Genomic DNA, 18,464 nt, shown 5'->3' with positions numbered 1-18,464 from the left:
CCTCCCACGGTGCAGTCCCCTACCCCCAGGGACAGACACCACTGAGGAGCAAGACAAAGGGAAGTAGACCCTGAGAACAGAGAAGGTGACAGGACACGACAGGCAGCAGTGAAGGGCCTGGACACAGAGGGACCTGGAAATAACACCAGTGCAACCCAAGGGACCTGGGCAGGGGAGCGGATCTATCCTGGAAGGGTGGTTGCAGAGCGTCTGTTCTGTGTCATGCTGAGATGGTCCCCCTACACCAAACACAGGGGCCCAGGCTCCCCCTGCACAGGGGGTGTCCATCCATCATCCCCTGGAACAAACGAGCAGTCCTTACACCCAAGAGTGACACACACTTTTCAACAGTCTATCTCTTTAAGCATTTATTAGACACCTTTTAGATGCTCTCCACCAGCTTCCGGGGACAGAGAAGTCAATGACTGGGTGTCCCTGGCCTCAGGGAGCTCAGAGCCTGTCTCTCCAGGGCAGAGCCAAGGGGAAGCTCAGTACTTGGCAGGCAGGCCAGGGGGTCGGAAGTGGTTGGGGTCTTTGCCACTGCGGCCCCATTCATTGGCAGCCTGGTCAGCCTTCGAGTCCTCCACTCCGTGGCCACTGTTTCCATACTTAAAAAGGTCTGTGACTCTCTGAGAATTCTCTCTGGCGTCGCTGGAATGGAGGGAGGCAGGTAAGAGATTCATTAGGGGCTGAAGAGCAACCGCCCACGGCCCCCACCGGTCTCTCTTCTTCCCAAGGGTTGGCTGAGAGGAGCCAAGGCCAGAGGGGCTGAAACTCTGACCCTGCTCCAGGCACAGCCCACCTCAGCCCAGGCTGGTCCCCTTGCCCCTAGCGGGAGGGTCGGGAGTCACCCATTCCCACTGGCCTTGCTCTGGCTCTGCCAGCCACTGGGACCCCATGCTGGGCACAGAGGGGAGGGTGGGCAAGAGGAGGAGGGGCCACAGTCTGTACAGGAAACTTGTCTAGGGCTTGGTCCCTCTTTTCTCTCTAAGGCAGCCATGCTCAGCTCACCCATCCCTCCATCCCCAGGGCCCATGTTACCTGATGACTTTAGCAGCCCAGGCACCCCCAGGGCCCCTTCGTGCAGCATCATAGTTCCCCCGGGCATGGAAGTATTTGTCTGAATTTTTGTAATTGGCTTCTCTCATGTCAGAGTAGGCTCTCATCATGTCTCTAGTCCCTGGAAAGGAAAAAAAATGAAAGTGAGCATCTCTTGGCAAAATAGAGAAAAGGTTTTCCTCCCAACGATTCTAAGATTTCAGCCTTTTGACAAAGCCCTCAGAGATTACATTGGCTGAGATAACTTTTCCTGTGCTTTTCACTCCCCGGGGTTAATGTTAGAGGATCACACTTGGTGCAAGTTTTATTCTCTTTGATTCCATTCTAAGTACTGTGCTGCTCGGCCTGTGGCTGCGTGTGATGTGTGTGAACAAGAGGTGGGATGGTCTTCGGCGATGCTTCGTTGAGCAATGAACCTCTACCTGGAAAGGGCAGGGAACCTCTGACCGGGGCGTGAGGACAAAGGCAAGTCTGTTGGACGCTGCTGACCCAGAGGGCTCCAACCGAGTCAAGGGGAGAAATTCATCCCTGTGGGCAGCGTGAGGACAACTCAATCCCGTGAACATCTGAGTGTCTGGGGCGTATGTGCCACCAGGAGACTGTCCAAACTCAATCATAAATATAATTGAGGAAGGTGAGTTCCCCCAAGAGAGCTTTACAGAAACGGGGTCACTGATGCAGAAAAAGGGCAACTGACCCACCAGCTCTAAAATTCAGGGTTCTCCCCAGTAAATGGAAGCGTATTGCCTTCCACAGAGTGGGTATGCAGACGAACTGAGAAAATACACGTATAACTCCTGGAAGGTTGTAGGGCTCACTGTGCTATCACTTCTCCGGGCTTAGGAAGGCTGGGACACAAACAGTGAAGGGACTAAGCTAAGAGGAAGAGCAGAGAGTTACGGACTGAAGGAATCTGATCAGGCTACAATAAGACGAAGACTAACGTAGCTTACTAGGCAAAAGAGAAAACTCTACTGTCCAGTTGTAATCCTAGTTTACGTAATATCCGTGCGATGCCTTCTCTTCCTTTTAAGTATTATTTCCGGTGTTCAGAAAGATCACTTTGCTGAGCAGTACGACATTCTCACTGTACTTACTCACTCCGAGTTAGATTTAAATAGATGCTTGGAGGCCCCTTGCTTAGGAAGTCCTTCCAAAATGCCCGAAGGACTGGTCAATTATGGGGGCAAACGGGAGGTAGTGGTTCCCAGCCTTGAGCGGGCACGAAAAGCCACTGGGGTGCTTGGTAGAGCCCAGATTTCAGGCTCAGCCCAGGAATGATGACTCAGCAGAGGGGGTGTGTGCACCGGGCGTCTGCTTTGCACAAAGCAGCCCAAGCCCCGGGTGATTCTCGTGCACACGGTCCTAGAACAACCCTTGGAAAACCTTGACCTAAAGATGCAACCACATTTGCCGCAGTGCCTGTGAGAATTTAGAAGGATTGACAGCAAACCCTTAACGCAGTCATCAGTGACTCTCACAGAAACATAAAAATACATGATTGTGGGAAATACACAGCTCTTGCCGCTGATTGACTCCCGCGGTGCGTCTGTCTTGCTCTGCTGCCCAGCCAGGGCTCAGGCCCGCAGAAGCACCATCGCGTAACTCCCTGTGCCTTCTGTGGGGAGAGGAGCTCTGCAGAGTGGCCTTCTGCCTCGGCCACAGCCTGACTGTCGGCCATTTGCTCCGAGAAACAAGAGGGTTCTGTGCTCCCAAAGCCCGCAGTCGGCCATGCGCTCTCTGGTCTGGGAGGCAGGACAGTCCTGTCCTCGCAAGGTCTGGGGAGCTCCACCACTGGGGTAACCCCGGCTCTGCTTGAGGACTTGTTAGGGGCCTCATCTCTCTGTGCCTCAGGTTCTCTGTTAAGGGATGATGGTGCCCACATGGCAGGATTGCAGATTAAAACCCGAGGGTGACAACGAGTTCATTCACCCACGTAGAGCTCTTAGCACAGCGCCCAGCACGGGCCAAGCTCAGTTAGTCTCCGATGTAATGACTAAGGGCACAAGTTTGAGGCACCCCCTTCCTGGCTGCCTGACACCCAACCATGAGCTGTCCCTCACCTCCCACTAGGCAGCACTCGCGTCCCACCTGTAAGTAGGGAGCATGCGCCCAGGACCCCAGATCTCTTCCTGCTCCTGCTGCAAGTTGAGGCTGGAACCTTCTGTGACCTCCAGCCTGGGGCTCCCCATGGAAGAGTGCGATGCTCCCCAGGAAAGCCAGGACTGGAGGGAGAGGACACGTGGCTTAAGGGGAAAAGCCCCGGGTGCTAAGTGAGCCCTAGGGACCTGACGTGCAGTATAATGAGCACCAAACAAGAGTGTATTGTAATTATCAAACACGCTCTCTACTGGGACTTACTTGTGTCAACGACGAAAAGGAAAGGATAATTACGTAACACGATAGAGGTGCTAGTTATAGCTCCAGGGCAATCAGATTAACTGTATAAACGCATCAAATTAACGTGACGTCCACCTTAAATATATACGATGTGATATGACAGAGTTCAATTAAAAAAAAAAAACAACCCTTGGAAACTGTTACCTTGAAAACCACGCTTCTTCCCTTCCCACTTGGGGCCTTTGCCCTGTGTGGATGATGCCTCCGCACTGGGGAATCCTGGAGGGAGGCCAGGTGCAGCCTCCCCCTGACCCCCATGCTTTGGGCCTTACCTTGACCAGCTTCCTTGAGGAAGGATAACCATCCTTGGCTGCTGACACCCAGGACCAGGGAGCACAAGAGGACGCCCAGGAAGAGCTTCATCCTGCAGCAGAGTCACAGACACACAGAGATGACACATGGTTTGTTTCTGTTTGGTTTGCTTTCTTCGGGGAGTAACGTTGACCTGTTCTTGTATCCCCAAACTAAGCCGACTCAATATGACCTATGTCTGTACACACACACAGACACACATCTGTATGTGCACTCACACACCGTGCGTGTACATGTGTGTGTGTATATGCAGAAAGAGTAGACAACGCGTGTACATACACTAGGCAGGTGATACATAGATACATAGACATTATTCCAGAAGGTCCACTTCTCCATTTCCACTTGCCTCATTGGAATCCCTGTATGAGAGCCTGCACTGCGCTTCTCATATAAACCACTTTCCGTTTCAGTGGTCACCTATGAGCCCTGACACCCTCTGTACAGAAAGCTTCCAAGGAGGCATCTGGGCATTTTGTGACCATCCAGCAGTCTGTCGAATGAGTTGAGTGAAACAACGCACAAATATTTGTAGAATGCCTGCTCTACCCATCCCTGAACTCTCACCGAGGAAGGACACGACTAAATCCTAGTCCCAGAAAGCGTTCACATCTGCTGAATCCGAATTGTCAGGCTAGGAGATGCAGGAAGGAAGCAGAGAGCTGGGACCCAGCACAGGGGTGTTGTGGGGAAGAGAATCCCCAAAGAGAGGAAGTCTTGGAAAGTTCTAGTACCTCACCTTCGGCTGTCGCTTCCCACAGAGGCTCTGGTGAGGCTGAGCTGCCTGTGGCCCCTGCCTATGAGGGGAGCCCGGGCTATATATACTGACGCTTTGCTAGGGGAAGGGAGGGGGAGACAGGTTTGAAGCAAAACACTGGGATTTGGGAAATTCCCCTTGGCCAGAGTGAACACGGAATCCAGAACGTCAGGCTCCATCTAATTTCCCAGGTTGTGCAATCTGGCAGCTCCCTGGAGTGTAGCAAACTTGGTGTTTTCTGCCTGTTTTCACTCTCCTTCCTGGTGAGGAAAGGTTTCCCTCCCTAAACAATAATGTATTGAGAATGGGTGTGAAGAGTGATCAGTATTAGAAAAGAGGTTCCATTGTCTAAAGAATGAGAGCATAGAAGGCAAATGGGAGAGCAAACAGGCTCCACTGAAAAAGACATAAAGATGAAGCTGGGAGCCCAGGGAGCAGGAGGAGGACAGGAAGGACCAGCGGCCAGGAAGGTAACGCTTCCCGCAGCCAGTGGGGTGGCCTGGACGCTGGAAAAGGGAGTCCTTCAGGCTCGAGCGTAATCATGGTCAGTAGTGTGCAGGCTCACATTGGCAGGCTGTGACGGAGGACACCGCGGCCCGGGAACTTTGAACTGCGGTATAGAAATCCGCTACAATGTCACGGAGAAATCACACATCCTAAAAATGATCAGGAAATAGCCCACTGGCTGCTAAATTATCACAATAGAAGATTCAGGAAGAATGCAGAGAAAGCTGGATGCAGCACAAGGACGCAGGAGGTTGCGGACACACAGAACAGCTGTTTCAGCTGGAGAAGCAGGACTGGGCTTTCCTCTGTGAGTTTAGGAAGATGATGGTGGGAAGGCATTGCATGCAGGCTCCATCAGCGGGATGGAGCTGTGGTCCACTCACCTACCCCGTCCCTGCCCGTTTGTGAAAGGGAAAGTGTAGAGGTCATGGGATTTCCCTAGAGAAGAGAGGACGGTGCATGTGTGATGTGGCAGCAGTGATGGGGATCCAGAGGACAGACCCGGTCCTTGTCACAGTGGGGCCCGGGGATGGAAGCCTAAGGCACTGGGGCCAGGAAAGCCCAGCCCAGTGAGGGCTGGCTCAGGCGTGTTGCCTGGAGTGCGTCTGGGAGACAAGAAGTATGAGCAGGGGTTGCAGATACAAGGCAGTTGCCCCCCGGGCTGCTGCAAGCAAATCCGGGAGCCTGGCCAGCTCAGAGGTTGGAAGATGCTAAGTAGTAGCCAGGAAGGAGGTGGGACTCGTGCTCCACCAGGCACCAGAGAAGAAGCCGGAGGCAGACTTCTGATTTGTCGCAAGACTAGAGAAGTTATGGGTAGGACATTGCAAAGGGGAGGCTGACCCAGGATGAAGGCTATCAGGCAACGATTACTCTAGTGGGAGGGAATCCTTGCCTTAGGGTGGGGCCTGCCCGCACTAGGACAGATGCCTCTTTCTGGTCTGGGTCTCCTTTGAATTCCTGTAGATACAATGAGAAGAAGGTGTAGGGCAGACAGCTGTCAAAGTCTCCCTCTCCCTGTGGCTCTTATCCAAGGCAATGCTACGCAACATTTGGACATTCCCCACACAAATCATTCCCTGGGAATGGTGGGGTCGGTGAGGTCTTCCCAGTCCATGACCCTGAGCTGCTTTGGCTCCCTTGGTCCCAGGAGTAGACATGTGGGGAGAGGGGCGACTGTCAACCCTCCAGAGCCAGTGGTGACAGGGAGCTTGGGGGCTGCAACCCAGAGGAGGCCATGTGATGCCCATACCCCTCCTCCCAGGTTCCCCAGGCAGAAATCCTGGGCCAGTGATCCCATCCTGTGACATTCTTTTACTCCCTTGGAGCCGTTCCGGGCTGGAAATACGTCCCACTTTCAGACAGCATTCAAATCATTCCTTTCTTTGATGGAAACGTTACAGAGAGAGCGAGTACACTTTCTAGACCCGGGAGGAGCTCCTCACAGGGACTTGGGCAAGCAAGGCAGGGTCTCTTCCTTTGTTCCGTCATGTATTCTATCTTCCTGGAAAGGACACTCAGCTCCCTGCACGGCCAAGCTTAGAACAATAGACAGTAGGGACAGGCTGCTATTTCCCTTGTGTCTCCTGCCAAAGAAAGATGCTGACATGGGGGTACCAGATCTCCAGGCCTTGAAGAGCTCTCCCGAGTCTCCCATGCATCGCTGTGTCCCGGTTTGGAGAGACTGTGTCCGCCAGGGCCTATCGTGCCAGCTTCATTAGTAGTGACACGCCCTCTCACTCTCAGAAGTGACCTGGTTTACAGAAGACATGAGATGGTCTCCTCCTCTAAGGCCCCTTGTGACCAGGCTGTGGAGAGACCTCCCTTTTCTCTGTTACAATGGATGTAAGTGGATGAGAAGAACACCGAGCTTGTGAAGAGCCAGAAACCAAAGTTAGAAAAGAAGCCCCCCAGGGTACCGTGAGCAAGCGAGGACGGGAGGCCTAGGGCCCAGACTCAGAGGGACCGCAGAAAGAAGGAGGAGCAATTTCACGAGCTTCAAATGACAAGAACACCGATTTCTACCTGCGGATTCGCATGTTTAGGAAAGAAAAATTTGGTCATTCAGGTGATGAGAATACCTCTCGTATGTATTTGGTCTTTCACAGTGGCTGCCTCCCAAACCCTTGGAATTTCCTAAGTGTTGGCAGTGACAGAGGTGTCTTTAGTTAGTGCACAGGTGACTTTTGGACCTCACCGAAGGAGCGGGGCTCATTGCCAGGAGACCCAACCACGTGATTAGAGGGACCTTGCATTCCCTCCTCCTGATCTCAGGGAGGCGTCAGGGGCTGGAGGGTTGAATCAATCACCAATGGCCAGTGATCTAAGTAATCCCTTATGCAAGGAAGGCCTGGGTTCCGCGAGCTCCCAGGCTGGGAGACATATGGAGACAGGGGGAGTGGTGAGCCTGAGAGGGCCTGGGGCCTGTGACCTTTCACCTTTCCCATATCATGCCCTCTGTGTCTCTTCGTCTGGCTCTGGATTTGTATCCCCTTTTCCCCCTTTGTTAAACTGGTAAAATGAGTAAGTGTTTCCCAGAGTTCTGTGAGTGGTTCTAGCACAGCAGTGGAACCCAAGGAGGAGGTGGTTGGATCCTCCAGTCTGTCTGGGATCTGTCAGCAGCACACAGAACAGCGGGGGCTTAGCGTTGACATCTGACTGGCAGGGCTGAAGGGGAAAGACAGTCTCACGGGTCTGAATCCTTAACAAGTGGGATCTGTGCTACCTTCGCGTAGAGAGTATCCGAACTGAGTGGAAGTCTTGCACGCCCTGCTTGGTGATGCCTGTGGGGGAGCCCTGCAGACCCGGAGCTGGGCTAACTATAGGGCCCTTGTCGGGATGGGGTAACCAAGGCTGACAGGGGCTTGGGTCCGTTCTGATCAATCGTCAAGCACTTAATACACTGAACTCTTCTGGCTTAGCCAAGACGGCTCATAATACTTATACACTGCAGGAGACAGGAAGATCAATTAATATATTGTTACCGAGGCCAACATCATGAACACTTTACTCAGTAACATTACCAGCAGAGATAGATTTTGAGGATCCCGGCTTCGGGGCGCCTGCGTGGCTCAGTCAGGTGGGCATCTGCCTGCCGCTCAGGTCATGGTCCGGGGTCCTGCGCTGAGCTGCTTAGCCCCTATCAGGCTCTCTGCTCTGCGGGGAGCCCGCTTCTCCCTCTCCCTCTGCCTAGACCTCTCCTGCTTGTGCTCTTTCTGTCAAACAAATGAATAAAATCTTTAAAAAAATTTTTTTAAAAAAGATCCTGGTTTTAATTTTCAGGACATAGCAACACTCTTTCAAGTCTGGGTGACTGCAGATCCCTTGGTCAAAGAGAACTGTTGGCAGGACAGTGTTCCTGATGCAGAAAACCAGCTGGAGTGCTTGCAGCTGTGCAAGAGAGGAGGGAACATTCTCTCCTCACCTGGGCAGCACTCCGCGCCCAGCAGGTAGGAAGGCCTGTAGTTTTCCTCAGCCTGAGCCCTGCAATTCTACCAGCCAGCCCTGGGAGAAGGAGAGAGCCTTGAGGAGCTCAAAACTTAACACAAGGAGCAGAGAGGGCCAGCGTGGGTTCATGAACAGAGAATATTGACTGTGTCATCTTTTGCATCTAAAGGCCCCTGTTTGCTTAAACAAACTTTATGTGAATTTCCATCTGCATGAGTTCCTTTCACTCTTACCCTTCACATTTCTCTTTTCAATATGAACTACTTGTTTGGTATCTAGGTGAGAACATCTGTGGGCATCCTTTGAGGCTATAATTCATGTACCATTTAAGATATTGCTGATTTTAAAAATAATGACTATATCCAGCATCATAAAAATACCTTTTTTAAAACTAAAGTCAAGAAAATCTTAACACAATATGTCAGTGTGGTAGACAAAATAATGTCCTCCAAAGATGTTCACATCTTGCCTTTTTTTTTAAGTTTTAAATGATATCCTTTGATGAACACTAACTTTTAATTTATTAATTTAAGTACTCTCTAGACCCAACACGGGGCTCGAACTCACGATCCCGAGATCAAGAGTCCCATGCTCTACCCACTGAGCCGGCCAGGCACCCCTGATGAACACCAATTCTTCACTTTGTTATAGTTTCTTTTTCAATATCAAATTGTATTTTAAAGTGATCATTACCTCATCCATTCCTCTGATGATGAATTTACACAACCTATCTGATGTATTTGTTCCAAGTACAGAGTATGTCATTGATGGCTTAGCTATCTTCACAAACACTGTGGGATATATACTTTCGTTTTTCTCTCAAGCTGGAGAATTGTCCTTAACAGCTGCCACTTTTGTAAAGAGTGAGAAGGTTGGTTTTGCTTCCTTTTTTTCTTTCCTCCTGGGGAATCCTTGAAAGGCTCAGCTTAGACTCACAGGTCACTTGCCTGTGAATGGGGACTGTGCTGGGGCAGCGGGCCCGCAGCTGGCTCACAGGAGCTCAGGAGAGCGATTGTTGCGTCATGGCCATTGGAAATGAGCCATGGTGGACCCTTCACACCATGGAAACGGACACACACGCTGAGTCAGGGCTTTAATTTTTCCTTCTGGAAGGCCAGCTGCTAAACATCTCGCAGCACGAGCCGGGGATGCCACCTTCTAATGCCAAGTTCCACAGATCCTTTTCCTCGTGCCTCTAGGCACAGACGAACCCGGGCTCCAGGGATGGGAAGCCGCCACACGTGCTCCCCTTCAGCACCAAAACAGCGGCGTTCCTCACCCCATCCTTCAAGTCACGCAGGGAGATGGAAAGGAACTATCGCATTCCAACAACTGAAGAAAGCATTACATTCTTGTGTCCACAGCTGATCATAGGGCCGCCTGTTCTTCCCAAGGAATCCACCAGGGCAGGGGTGGGGGCGGGTGCAGAGAGCGTCCATCAGAAAAGGACATGTTTCTACAGCTCCTTGGAGCTTCCTGACACCAGGACCTTCACCTCCACGGTTGTCCTGTGGGGAGCAGTAGCTCCCGGACTCCGGGGCAAGGCAACCTGCTCAGGCAGGGGGTGCTTCCCCTCGGCTGCTGCCTCACTGTGCCCCCAGTCCAACACTAGTCACCATCAGACCTAGAAACAACCATTTAGGACAACAGATCTAGCACGTCTCTCCCCCCAGCGGACTGCTGGTGGCTCACAGGTAAGGCGACACCTGAATTCCCTGCGTGTTTACCCTATGACCTCTGACAGAAGCCCCAAGGCAGCAGTCGGCATCACTAACTGCAACACAACACAGCCCCGCACAACACCCCGTCGTTATCCAACCTTTCAGTGACTGTAGCATTTCTCAGCTTAAGGAATCTTCAGAAGGATTGTTCTGAGCGGATTAGAGCCAGTTCACAGAGGCAGACAGACTCTCCGTACAGACCCGAAAGGTTAATCCAGGTCCCCCTTTTCTGCTTCAAATGTGGACTTAATACAGAATCACCGTTCTCAGATCTCAAGTTAATTAACTCACAGTCACACACCATCTGTTCATTTAGATTCAATAACACCCAACGGTACTTATGTAAGTGAGATCCTGTTTTTGTTGCAAGGAGACATAGGAAGCCCAATAAATATTAGATCATTTGAAATGGTTGATAACATCTCTCCTCCCCAGGATCTACTCTGAGGCCAGATGTTCTTCAGGAGACCGATATGATCTGAGGGGACAGTTAATTCACGTTGTACCCACTGTTGCCGGAAACAGAAAATGAGGTTGTGCGGCTCATTTCAAGAAGCTCGAGTCATCTTGATCCCAACGCCAGAGATGGGCAATACAAGAAAATCAAACAATAGCCCCATTTTGTTTTCAAAGGCACAAAATTCAAAATGAAAATAGTGTTAACGGATTAAATCTGAGCATTAAAAAAGCCTCAGCATTGACCGTAGTTTTCTCTTGGATTGCACGGAGCTCACCAGCAGGATATCGACCAGTGTCCAAAAGGGAGTAATAGCATGTCAACTGATGGCCTAAAAAAGATAACTACTCTTATCTCAGTAGATAAAAAAGTTATTTGAGGAAGCTCAAGACCTATTTATGGTTCCAAAAAAATCTTTCGGGAAACTCAACATCAAAGGCACTTTCTTAAATGTATCAGATTAAGTTATAGTAAACAGATCGTTTAATGGAAAACTTGTCATCCGTTTCTCTGAGAATCTAGAACGAGTGAAGATTGACAACTATCACCACTATTGTCCCTCATGGTTCTGGAAGCTGTAGAGAATACCTTGGAATATAAAAAGATGGAAGAGATATAAGGATTGGAAAGGGAGAGTTAAACTGTCTCCATTTGCAGATAGAGTATAACCAGCAACCCGCAAAACCCACAAGTCAACAAACTCCTAGAATTAATATGGGAATCGAATAACGTAACCCAACACTTGGTCCAAAAACCAAGTGCATTTCTCCATACCAGCAATACCAAATAGAAAAAAATGAAAAAAATAAGAAACCAGGGGCGCCTGGGCGGCTCAGCTGGTGAAGCGTCTGCCTTCAACTCAGGTCATGATCCCAGGGTCCTGGGATGGAGCCCCAGGTCTGGCTCCCTGCTCAGCGGAGGGCCTACTTCTCCCCCTCCTCCCCGCTAGTGCTCTCCCTTGCTGTCTCTCTCTCTCTCAAATGAATTAATAAAATCTTAAAAAAAAATTAAAAAGTAACAACAGGAACAAGCAGTCATGTCACATGTATTAGAACAGAAAACATGACATCGGCATAGTGCCTTGTGTATCAGTGAATGCTTGCTGGGTGTGCAAGTACGTATGTCACTGTGATGTGTCATTCTGTCCTCTGGGATGGCTCCAGTCCCACACCCACTAGGTCCTCACCCCCCCCCACCCCGCCCCTTGCCCCAGCATCCCTCTACCTATGTTTCTGGTCCAAGAGCTTCCATCAAAAAAAGCTTTTGTTTCAAACAAACACATGAATGTCTAAATAGTGAATAAAAAGCTGCAGGGTTGCCCTCATGGGCCGTAGTAACAACCTCTGAAGTCCCTTTTGTCCTTGTTACTTAGAAACACTCCTTTGTCAGAAGTATCTTCGGCGAATACAGTGGTTATTGTCCTGTCCTATTCCTGGGGCTGCAGGAGAAGAGGGCAACTCCTCTTTCTGGTACTGAGGAATCATCCCTCACAAGAGATCAGTAGGGCTTGTCCTTTTCAAGGCCAAGTTCTGGAATAATCTTGGTTTGCCCTGAAAGAAAGCGGGCCCGGGAGAAAACGGAATCACATGGGAGAGAAAAGTTCAGAAGAGGATTGGTAAGAGATGGAATGTGGAACGTGGACATCAGCGACACCTTTTCCTTTATCTTCCATTCTGTACCTTTACACGGGACCCTGACTCATTTACCAGTTTGCATCTCGTATGATCTGTATTGATTTGGGGGCGCTATTGGTGTGTCTGGATGTATTTGCACTTTAGTGCTGAGGGGTGTGATGAGAAAGGAACATGCGTGTAAATCATATGATGACTGCACATTTGCTGCTTCTCCGTATCTCAGCACTGGAATCCCAATCAGGGCAGGAACTGGGTTGTTGGCTTTCTCACCTTTAACAACCAGCCCCTAGGGTAAAGCCTAGAATATAGTCAAGCTTAATGAGCCTTACTTGAATGAGCAAGTTTACTGAAGAAAACGTGAAAAATATAAAACAAATATAAAGAGAAAAGAATAAGCTGTACTAATTTCATCAGCCTGGATAGGGGGAGGAGCAGGAAGAACCTCCTAGAACCTTCCTGTTTGGCTTCTGGTCTATTTGCTAAGTGTATGTACACATATGAATACAGAAGCAACGACGGGGATACAATAATTTTCATTTATTTATGCTGCTTTTTCCCTGAACAACTTATCAGGAGCATTTGTCCTTGTTTCTACTCTTACCTGCCACAAAGTCAGTGGCAAAGCTGGAATTTAAATGTGGTCTGCTGGGAAGGAGCTTTCGGATTCTTTGCCATCTGCTAGGCACCTGCCGCCTGAACTTGACAGCAGGACAGCACATCAACCAGTAAATGTACGATAGAATTTAATTCAATTATAGCAAACATTCATAGCTTAATAATGGCTCTCCCGGGAGACTACTACCTGCACAGGAGCACTGATCTCTCCTGTGCCATTGCCCGCTCTGTTCCCAGGGCCCAGGCTCGGTGCCTGCCACATTCTGGGAGCTCATTCACTAGGTGGTGCATGAGTGAGTGGATGCATAAATGAGTTTTGCAAGCATCTTTCCCGACAAGGCAAATAGTTGAAGGTTTTGAAAGGCTCTGTGTTAGACTATTTGGACATTCTGAAGTCAATGCCTACAGGGGATTAAGGGAAGTTCCCCAAGCAGGGCTGCTCCCTCCCAGGTCAGGTCATTCGGGAACAAGGCCCTCTGGCCAGCCTGGAGCTCTTGTCACTTTGCCCAGCTCTTTCAGCAAAGGGACAAGTGGGTCATTGACAGGAGGCTTTGCAAACATGTGTTAAACAGCATGGCTTGACAGCACTCCATAAATCATGAACTGCGTGTACACCACACACTTTCTTCTCAGAAAAGACCTGAGTTTTCTTTCCCGTAGTTAGAGATTTCAGACACCAAACTCGGGAACTCAGAGTTGTGCAAGGGCTCCCTTTGCACCTGACTTTGAAAAGCAGGCTGTAAACTGAGGATCTTCCCTGTCCCGCACCTGAGGACCAAGAGGTTCCACGTACCCCACATCCAAGGGAGAGCATCCAAGAAGCAGCCAGATCTCCTGAGCCCCCAGGGCTGCTGAAGAGGGAGCAGTGCAGGCCCAGGCGCTCACCACCTCCTGGTCCCATTCCCCCTCTGGACCCTATAGAAGAGGCCCGGCACGCAGAGAGGGGCGCTCGGGAATCCGGGGGTCTACTGGAGAGACCACTGAGGTTAAAGGAGAGGCAGTGGCTGGGCCAGGTGGGGCGACGCCTTATCCAGAGAGGGGGCTTGCAACATGGGCCACTGTCAGGAGCAGTCATGGATACACCTGCTGTCCTCTGGGGAGTTCCTGCACACCTGGGGGTGCTGGTGTGAAGCTCAGCTTCACCTCGGGAGCACTGCCGTCACACTTAGTGATGAACAACAGCTCAAAGCCTACTATTTCTTCCTAATAAATATAATGAGAGGCGACCTGTATGAGTTTATATTGTGAGAGCAGATTCCATTATTCCCAAGATACACATTTTTTAGTATGATTATCTGAAATTAGGACAGGTCTTACATTCACTAATGAACAGGCAGCATTTATAAAGTAGTTGTCACTCTTAAGGAATCTTTAAGTAAATTTAGTTTGTGTATGCTTTCCCTGGATACACAAGAGCGATATAAGATAAAAATGTATGCCTGAGTGGGTCCTAACATCTCTTTCACTAGGTGTTAACTAAAAAAGCTGAGGGATAAGGAAATACTATATCCTAACGTAATTTGCAGCACTTTAGTCTTGGTGGTAGGGAATAATAATGCGTCTTTCAGTCCATGGATGCTTGGACTCAGAGAAATGCAGTGTTGCTTTGTCCCCTCCTCTGCTCTCACAGATAACTCTCTGCTAACTTGACCCTCTGACTGTTGGCACAGTTCTCTGGAACTTCACAGATTTATTGCTTCCTTCAAGGCTTCGCCTTAGAAACCATAATGACTAAGAGTTTATTTACACTTGAGGTTTCTAATTTCCGTTTCTATTGAAGAGTGCAAGGAACTCCTAGAAAACATTAAATATATACTATGATCAAGTAAAATGTTGTCATTTCCCCCAGTATCTCAGTAGAGATTATGGTGTGGATTACATTGTCACCCCCAGTGCCTCATCACCAGGTTCTCCAGATCAAACCCTGTACCAAACATCTGTACTCTCTGTCACCCCAAGCCCGCCTCCCGGGTCTGTCCGCATTGAACAATATTTCTTCTACATCATTCATTCATCTCAACAAATATTCATTAACAACTACTACTGGCGACATGCTCTGGCAGGTACTGAGGATACAAGGCTGACACATACAATAAGAGAGACGTGATTTTTCCCTTGGGTTTCTGACCTACTCTCCCTAAAGACCAACCGCTAAGGGGCAAACACAGCAGAGTGTGACGAGTGTCGGGGTCGGGGGCACAGCAGAAGGTGCAGCTGGGTTCCTGCGGGTCCCTATCCTGCATCTCAGTGTGCCGTCCCCACTCATTCAGCTCTCTTCCCCCAGAACACAGGTTTCTGCTCCGTGTGGGGTTCACTCTCCACCTGCTGGCTCGATCCCACGCCCTCTTGCTTCCCCTTGACCTTCGTGCAGTTGCTGTTCCCTCTACTTTACCTTCGGTGTGTGCAGGACGACGGCGGAGTGAAATGTTTGAAGGGTTTGGAGAGAACACCCGCCATCATAAATTCTGTACCCTGTGTAATCATCCTACAAAATGAATGAGAAACAAAGACTTTCTCAGAAAAAAAGGGAGGGCCTCTGTTGGCATACACGTGCCTGGCACAAACTGTTAGAAGTTCTTTAGAGAGAAGGAAAATGATAAGGGTGGGAAGCCAGATCTACATGAAGAAAGGAAGAACATGCAGGAAGGAGAAAGTCAAGGTAAAAGAGTAGTAACGACATACTCCATTAACTCCATACGTTCACCGGAGGTCGGGTCAGAGGCTACCACACCGCACCCTAATCTCCGCCCAGTGCCCGGAGCCTGCTCTCACCAGCCAGGGGCCATCCTGTGCCCTGCACCTGTTTCTCCTGCCGCTGCCGTCCTTGGCATAGCCTCGGGGCTCTCAGACCAAGCCTCCAGCACGGCACACCCCTCACCTGTGCTGCTATCAGAGCTTTCTGATAGGAACTCTGAGTGCTCTTGGGACTAACCATTTTACAGCCACACTTTTCCTTCCTCCTTGACACACAAATGCAGTTTGTCTTTCCGCTACAGAATTGTATCATTAATCTTCTTCCCGTAGGAGTTCTCATCAATTTCTTTTTAGAGAGGAGCCATAGGCTTAGGTTACCATTTACATATCTGAGCCCCATGTCCACCTTTCTTTGCCCCCTTTCTGGTACTGGAGCTGGACCCTGCCAGCATTTCCCTTGGGCCAGCCGAGCACGGTGCTAAGCTTTGTCAGTAGAGGGCGCTGGAGGGACAAGCAGGCAAGAAAGCCCTCTCCTCCAGGTCCTGGGAGCTTGGCCTCCTTCTGGCTCCTGAGCTGCTCTTCTCCATGCAAGACCCGCAGTGGCACTCAGCACAGGGAGATTGCTTGGTATCCTGCTGAGGTTTCTCAGCCATTTCTGTGATCCTGCACTGGATTTCCGGGCGTTCTGCAGTGCTCTGCCTGTGTTAGGTGGGTGCCTAACCTCGTACCACAGACGGAGTGACTCAAACCGCAGAAACGAATTCCTCCTATTTCTGGGAGCTGGGAAGTCCAAGGCCAAGGTGCAAACTCCTTTGGTAGCTGGTGGGAGCTCTCTTCCTGGCTTGCAGACGGACAGCTTCTCGCTGTGTCCTCGCAGGGCAGAGAGAGGGAGCAAGATCTCTGGTATCCGATATCCTAAAGAGGCCGATCCTATCAGACCGGGTTCCACACTTAGGACTTCCCTTAACCTCAGGGACGTCCTTAACCCAGTAGGCAGCCACGTGGGGAGGTGGGGCTTCAACGGAGGAAGGAGAGGCATGGACAGAGTTCGCGCAGTCCACTGCCCTGCTCACAGCTCGCCCCAGGCACCTGGCCCGCACCTTCCCCTGAGCCCCCGTGGGCTGCCTCCCGGTGAGCCTGGGGCAGCCCCAGCTACATTCCGGGTTCAACTGCCCGCCTTGCGAGTGTCCTGCCGAGTGTCCTCCGGGCACCTCAGTGGGGGAGCCCTAGTTTGTGCTGTGGCTTGGGACACCCAGCAATCTTCATGGGCCATCCCACGGGCTACAGACTTTCCGACAAGATCCACATCTCAGCTTTGTGTATCCTGTGCCCCTTCGTATTTAATCTCGTCCCAGGTAATCACTCCTTCTGTTATCATCTCCCATCTCGAACGCCTACCGGGTGTCTGTCACCTGACTGGACCCCGCTGGACAGAGGGCGCTTCTCACCCCTGCTCGCTCCTCACTACACTTCCCCAGTTTTGCCTGATTGTGGAGCAGAAGCCGCGAGGAGAGAATCACCAGTGAGCTGGCATCACGTCTTCACTTAGGCTTGAAGGAAGCAGCGAAAGAAGGCGGAGAAAAACTGCGTTGTGGGCACTTCTAAGAGGGCAGGGACAGCAACTGGCTTTCATTGCATTGGAAGGCGCTGCCCAGAAACCAACAGAAGATCACGGTGAAGGTGGCCAGAGCTGGATGCCAGAGTCATGTCCTCCCACGGTGCAGTCCCCTACCCGCTCACCAAGGAACGAATACCATTGGCTGCTGACACCCAGGACCAAGGAGCAGAACATGAGGCCCGTGAAAAGCTTCATGGTGCTGAAATGAAGGAGAGGGTCAGAGGGGCAAGGCCAGGACCCGCACCCCCCTTTGGGATTTGCAGGTCACACAGAGCCTGGGGCTCATCCCCTTTGTTCTCAGTAGCCTCTTGGGGTCCGTGTAGGAAACACTGCAGTAGGTCCTCACTCAGCCACAGCCCTCAGTGCTGAAGCCATCAGCTCTGACCACAGGGCTGGCTGAGAGGTCCCCAAGGTGACATTGGTGGAGGGACAGGGCAGCTGGGACCAGCGTGTCTCAGCCGAGAGCAGCCTGCCATCAGCCAAAAAGGTTATAATCAGCCAGAGTCCTCATACAGGACAAGTACGCAGCAGAATAATTATTTTTCAAGGGATTTAGATCCTATTGGGAAAGAGAAAAGAGGGTCTGTTTTTTCCAACCAGTACCTCCTTGGAGTAGCCCCTCACCTGAGTGCCGGGGGAGCACAGCTGCTGGTCCCTGCCTGCTGGGGAGAGACGGCTGGTATTTATACAGAGTCTTCCCTGCACACGGCACATTGGAGGAGAAGGAAAGCCAGACCTGGTGCCTGGAAAAGTCTCCCCAGGTCAAGGCCCCTAGAGACCTGCAAAGGAGAGCTTACTGGACACCCCTGGTTTTCTGTATCCACAGGTCAATTCCCGGTTGTGCAACGCTGAGGAAACAAGGTTGGCTGGTTCTGCTGGCAGCCGGGGCTCAGCAGGAGGCCCCGCCATCCGAGTTGGAGGGGCTGTGGAGAGCAAGGGTGTGGAGCACCAGGCGGGGGTTCTGCGGGCCCCTGGAAGGTGTGTGGTTAGAGGAGGGCTCCTCTAGCCAGGACCTTGCTTTACTGGCCACTTCCTCAGGCTGGTCCCTGTCAGATGGCAGACATGCCAGAAATGACACCCTTTGAGTTCATGCCTAAAGCTCTTGAGCTTCCAAACGGACAGGTGAGCCCCACCAAGTGTCTTGGGGGCCCTGGAATGTCCTTCCCCCAGTCTGTGTGCACCTGCTAAGCTTTCAGCTCTGAGACCCAGAAAAGCCCTGCTCTGCCAGCTCAGCCCATGACCATGTGTA

The 18,464-nt window shown here is 50.9% G+C and overlaps 1 protein-coding gene across 2 annotated transcripts; it reads right to left on the bottom strand.

The window, feature by feature from the left end:
- Positions 1–353: 353 nt before the first annotated feature.
- Positions 354–17,878, bottom strand: SAA1 (serum amyloid A1). Of its 2 annotated transcripts, none has more exons than XM_087855336.1 (4): positions 17,840–17,878; positions 3,732–3,823; positions 1,042–1,180; positions 354–651 (listed from the first exon to the last, which is right to left on the bottom strand). In XM_087855336.1, the coding sequence occupies exons 2-4, from the start codon at positions 3,820–3,822 to the stop codon at positions 489–491; spliced, it is 393 nt and encodes a 130-aa protein (XP_087711462.1). In that variant the 5' UTR covers position 3,823; positions 17,840–17,878; the 3' UTR covers positions 354–488. The 2 variants fall into 2 exon arrangements, with proteins under 2 accessions (XP_087711462.1, XP_045664609.2); XM_045808653.2 differs by lacking the exon at positions 17,840–17,878 and adding an exon at positions 4,508–4,794.
- Positions 17,879–18,464: the final 586 nt, after the last annotated feature.

This window comes from Ursus americanus, chromosome 24 (assembly GCF_024610735.1).
Source record: "Ursus americanus isolate L20-20 chromosome 24, mUrsAme1.1.p, whole genome shotgun sequence".
NCBI classification, from domain to species: domain Eukaryota; kingdom Metazoa; phylum Chordata; class Mammalia; order Carnivora; family Ursidae; genus Ursus; species Ursus americanus.
The sequence above is the reverse complement of the archived record's forward strand: the minus strand, read 5'-3'. Positions and strand labels throughout refer to the sequence as shown.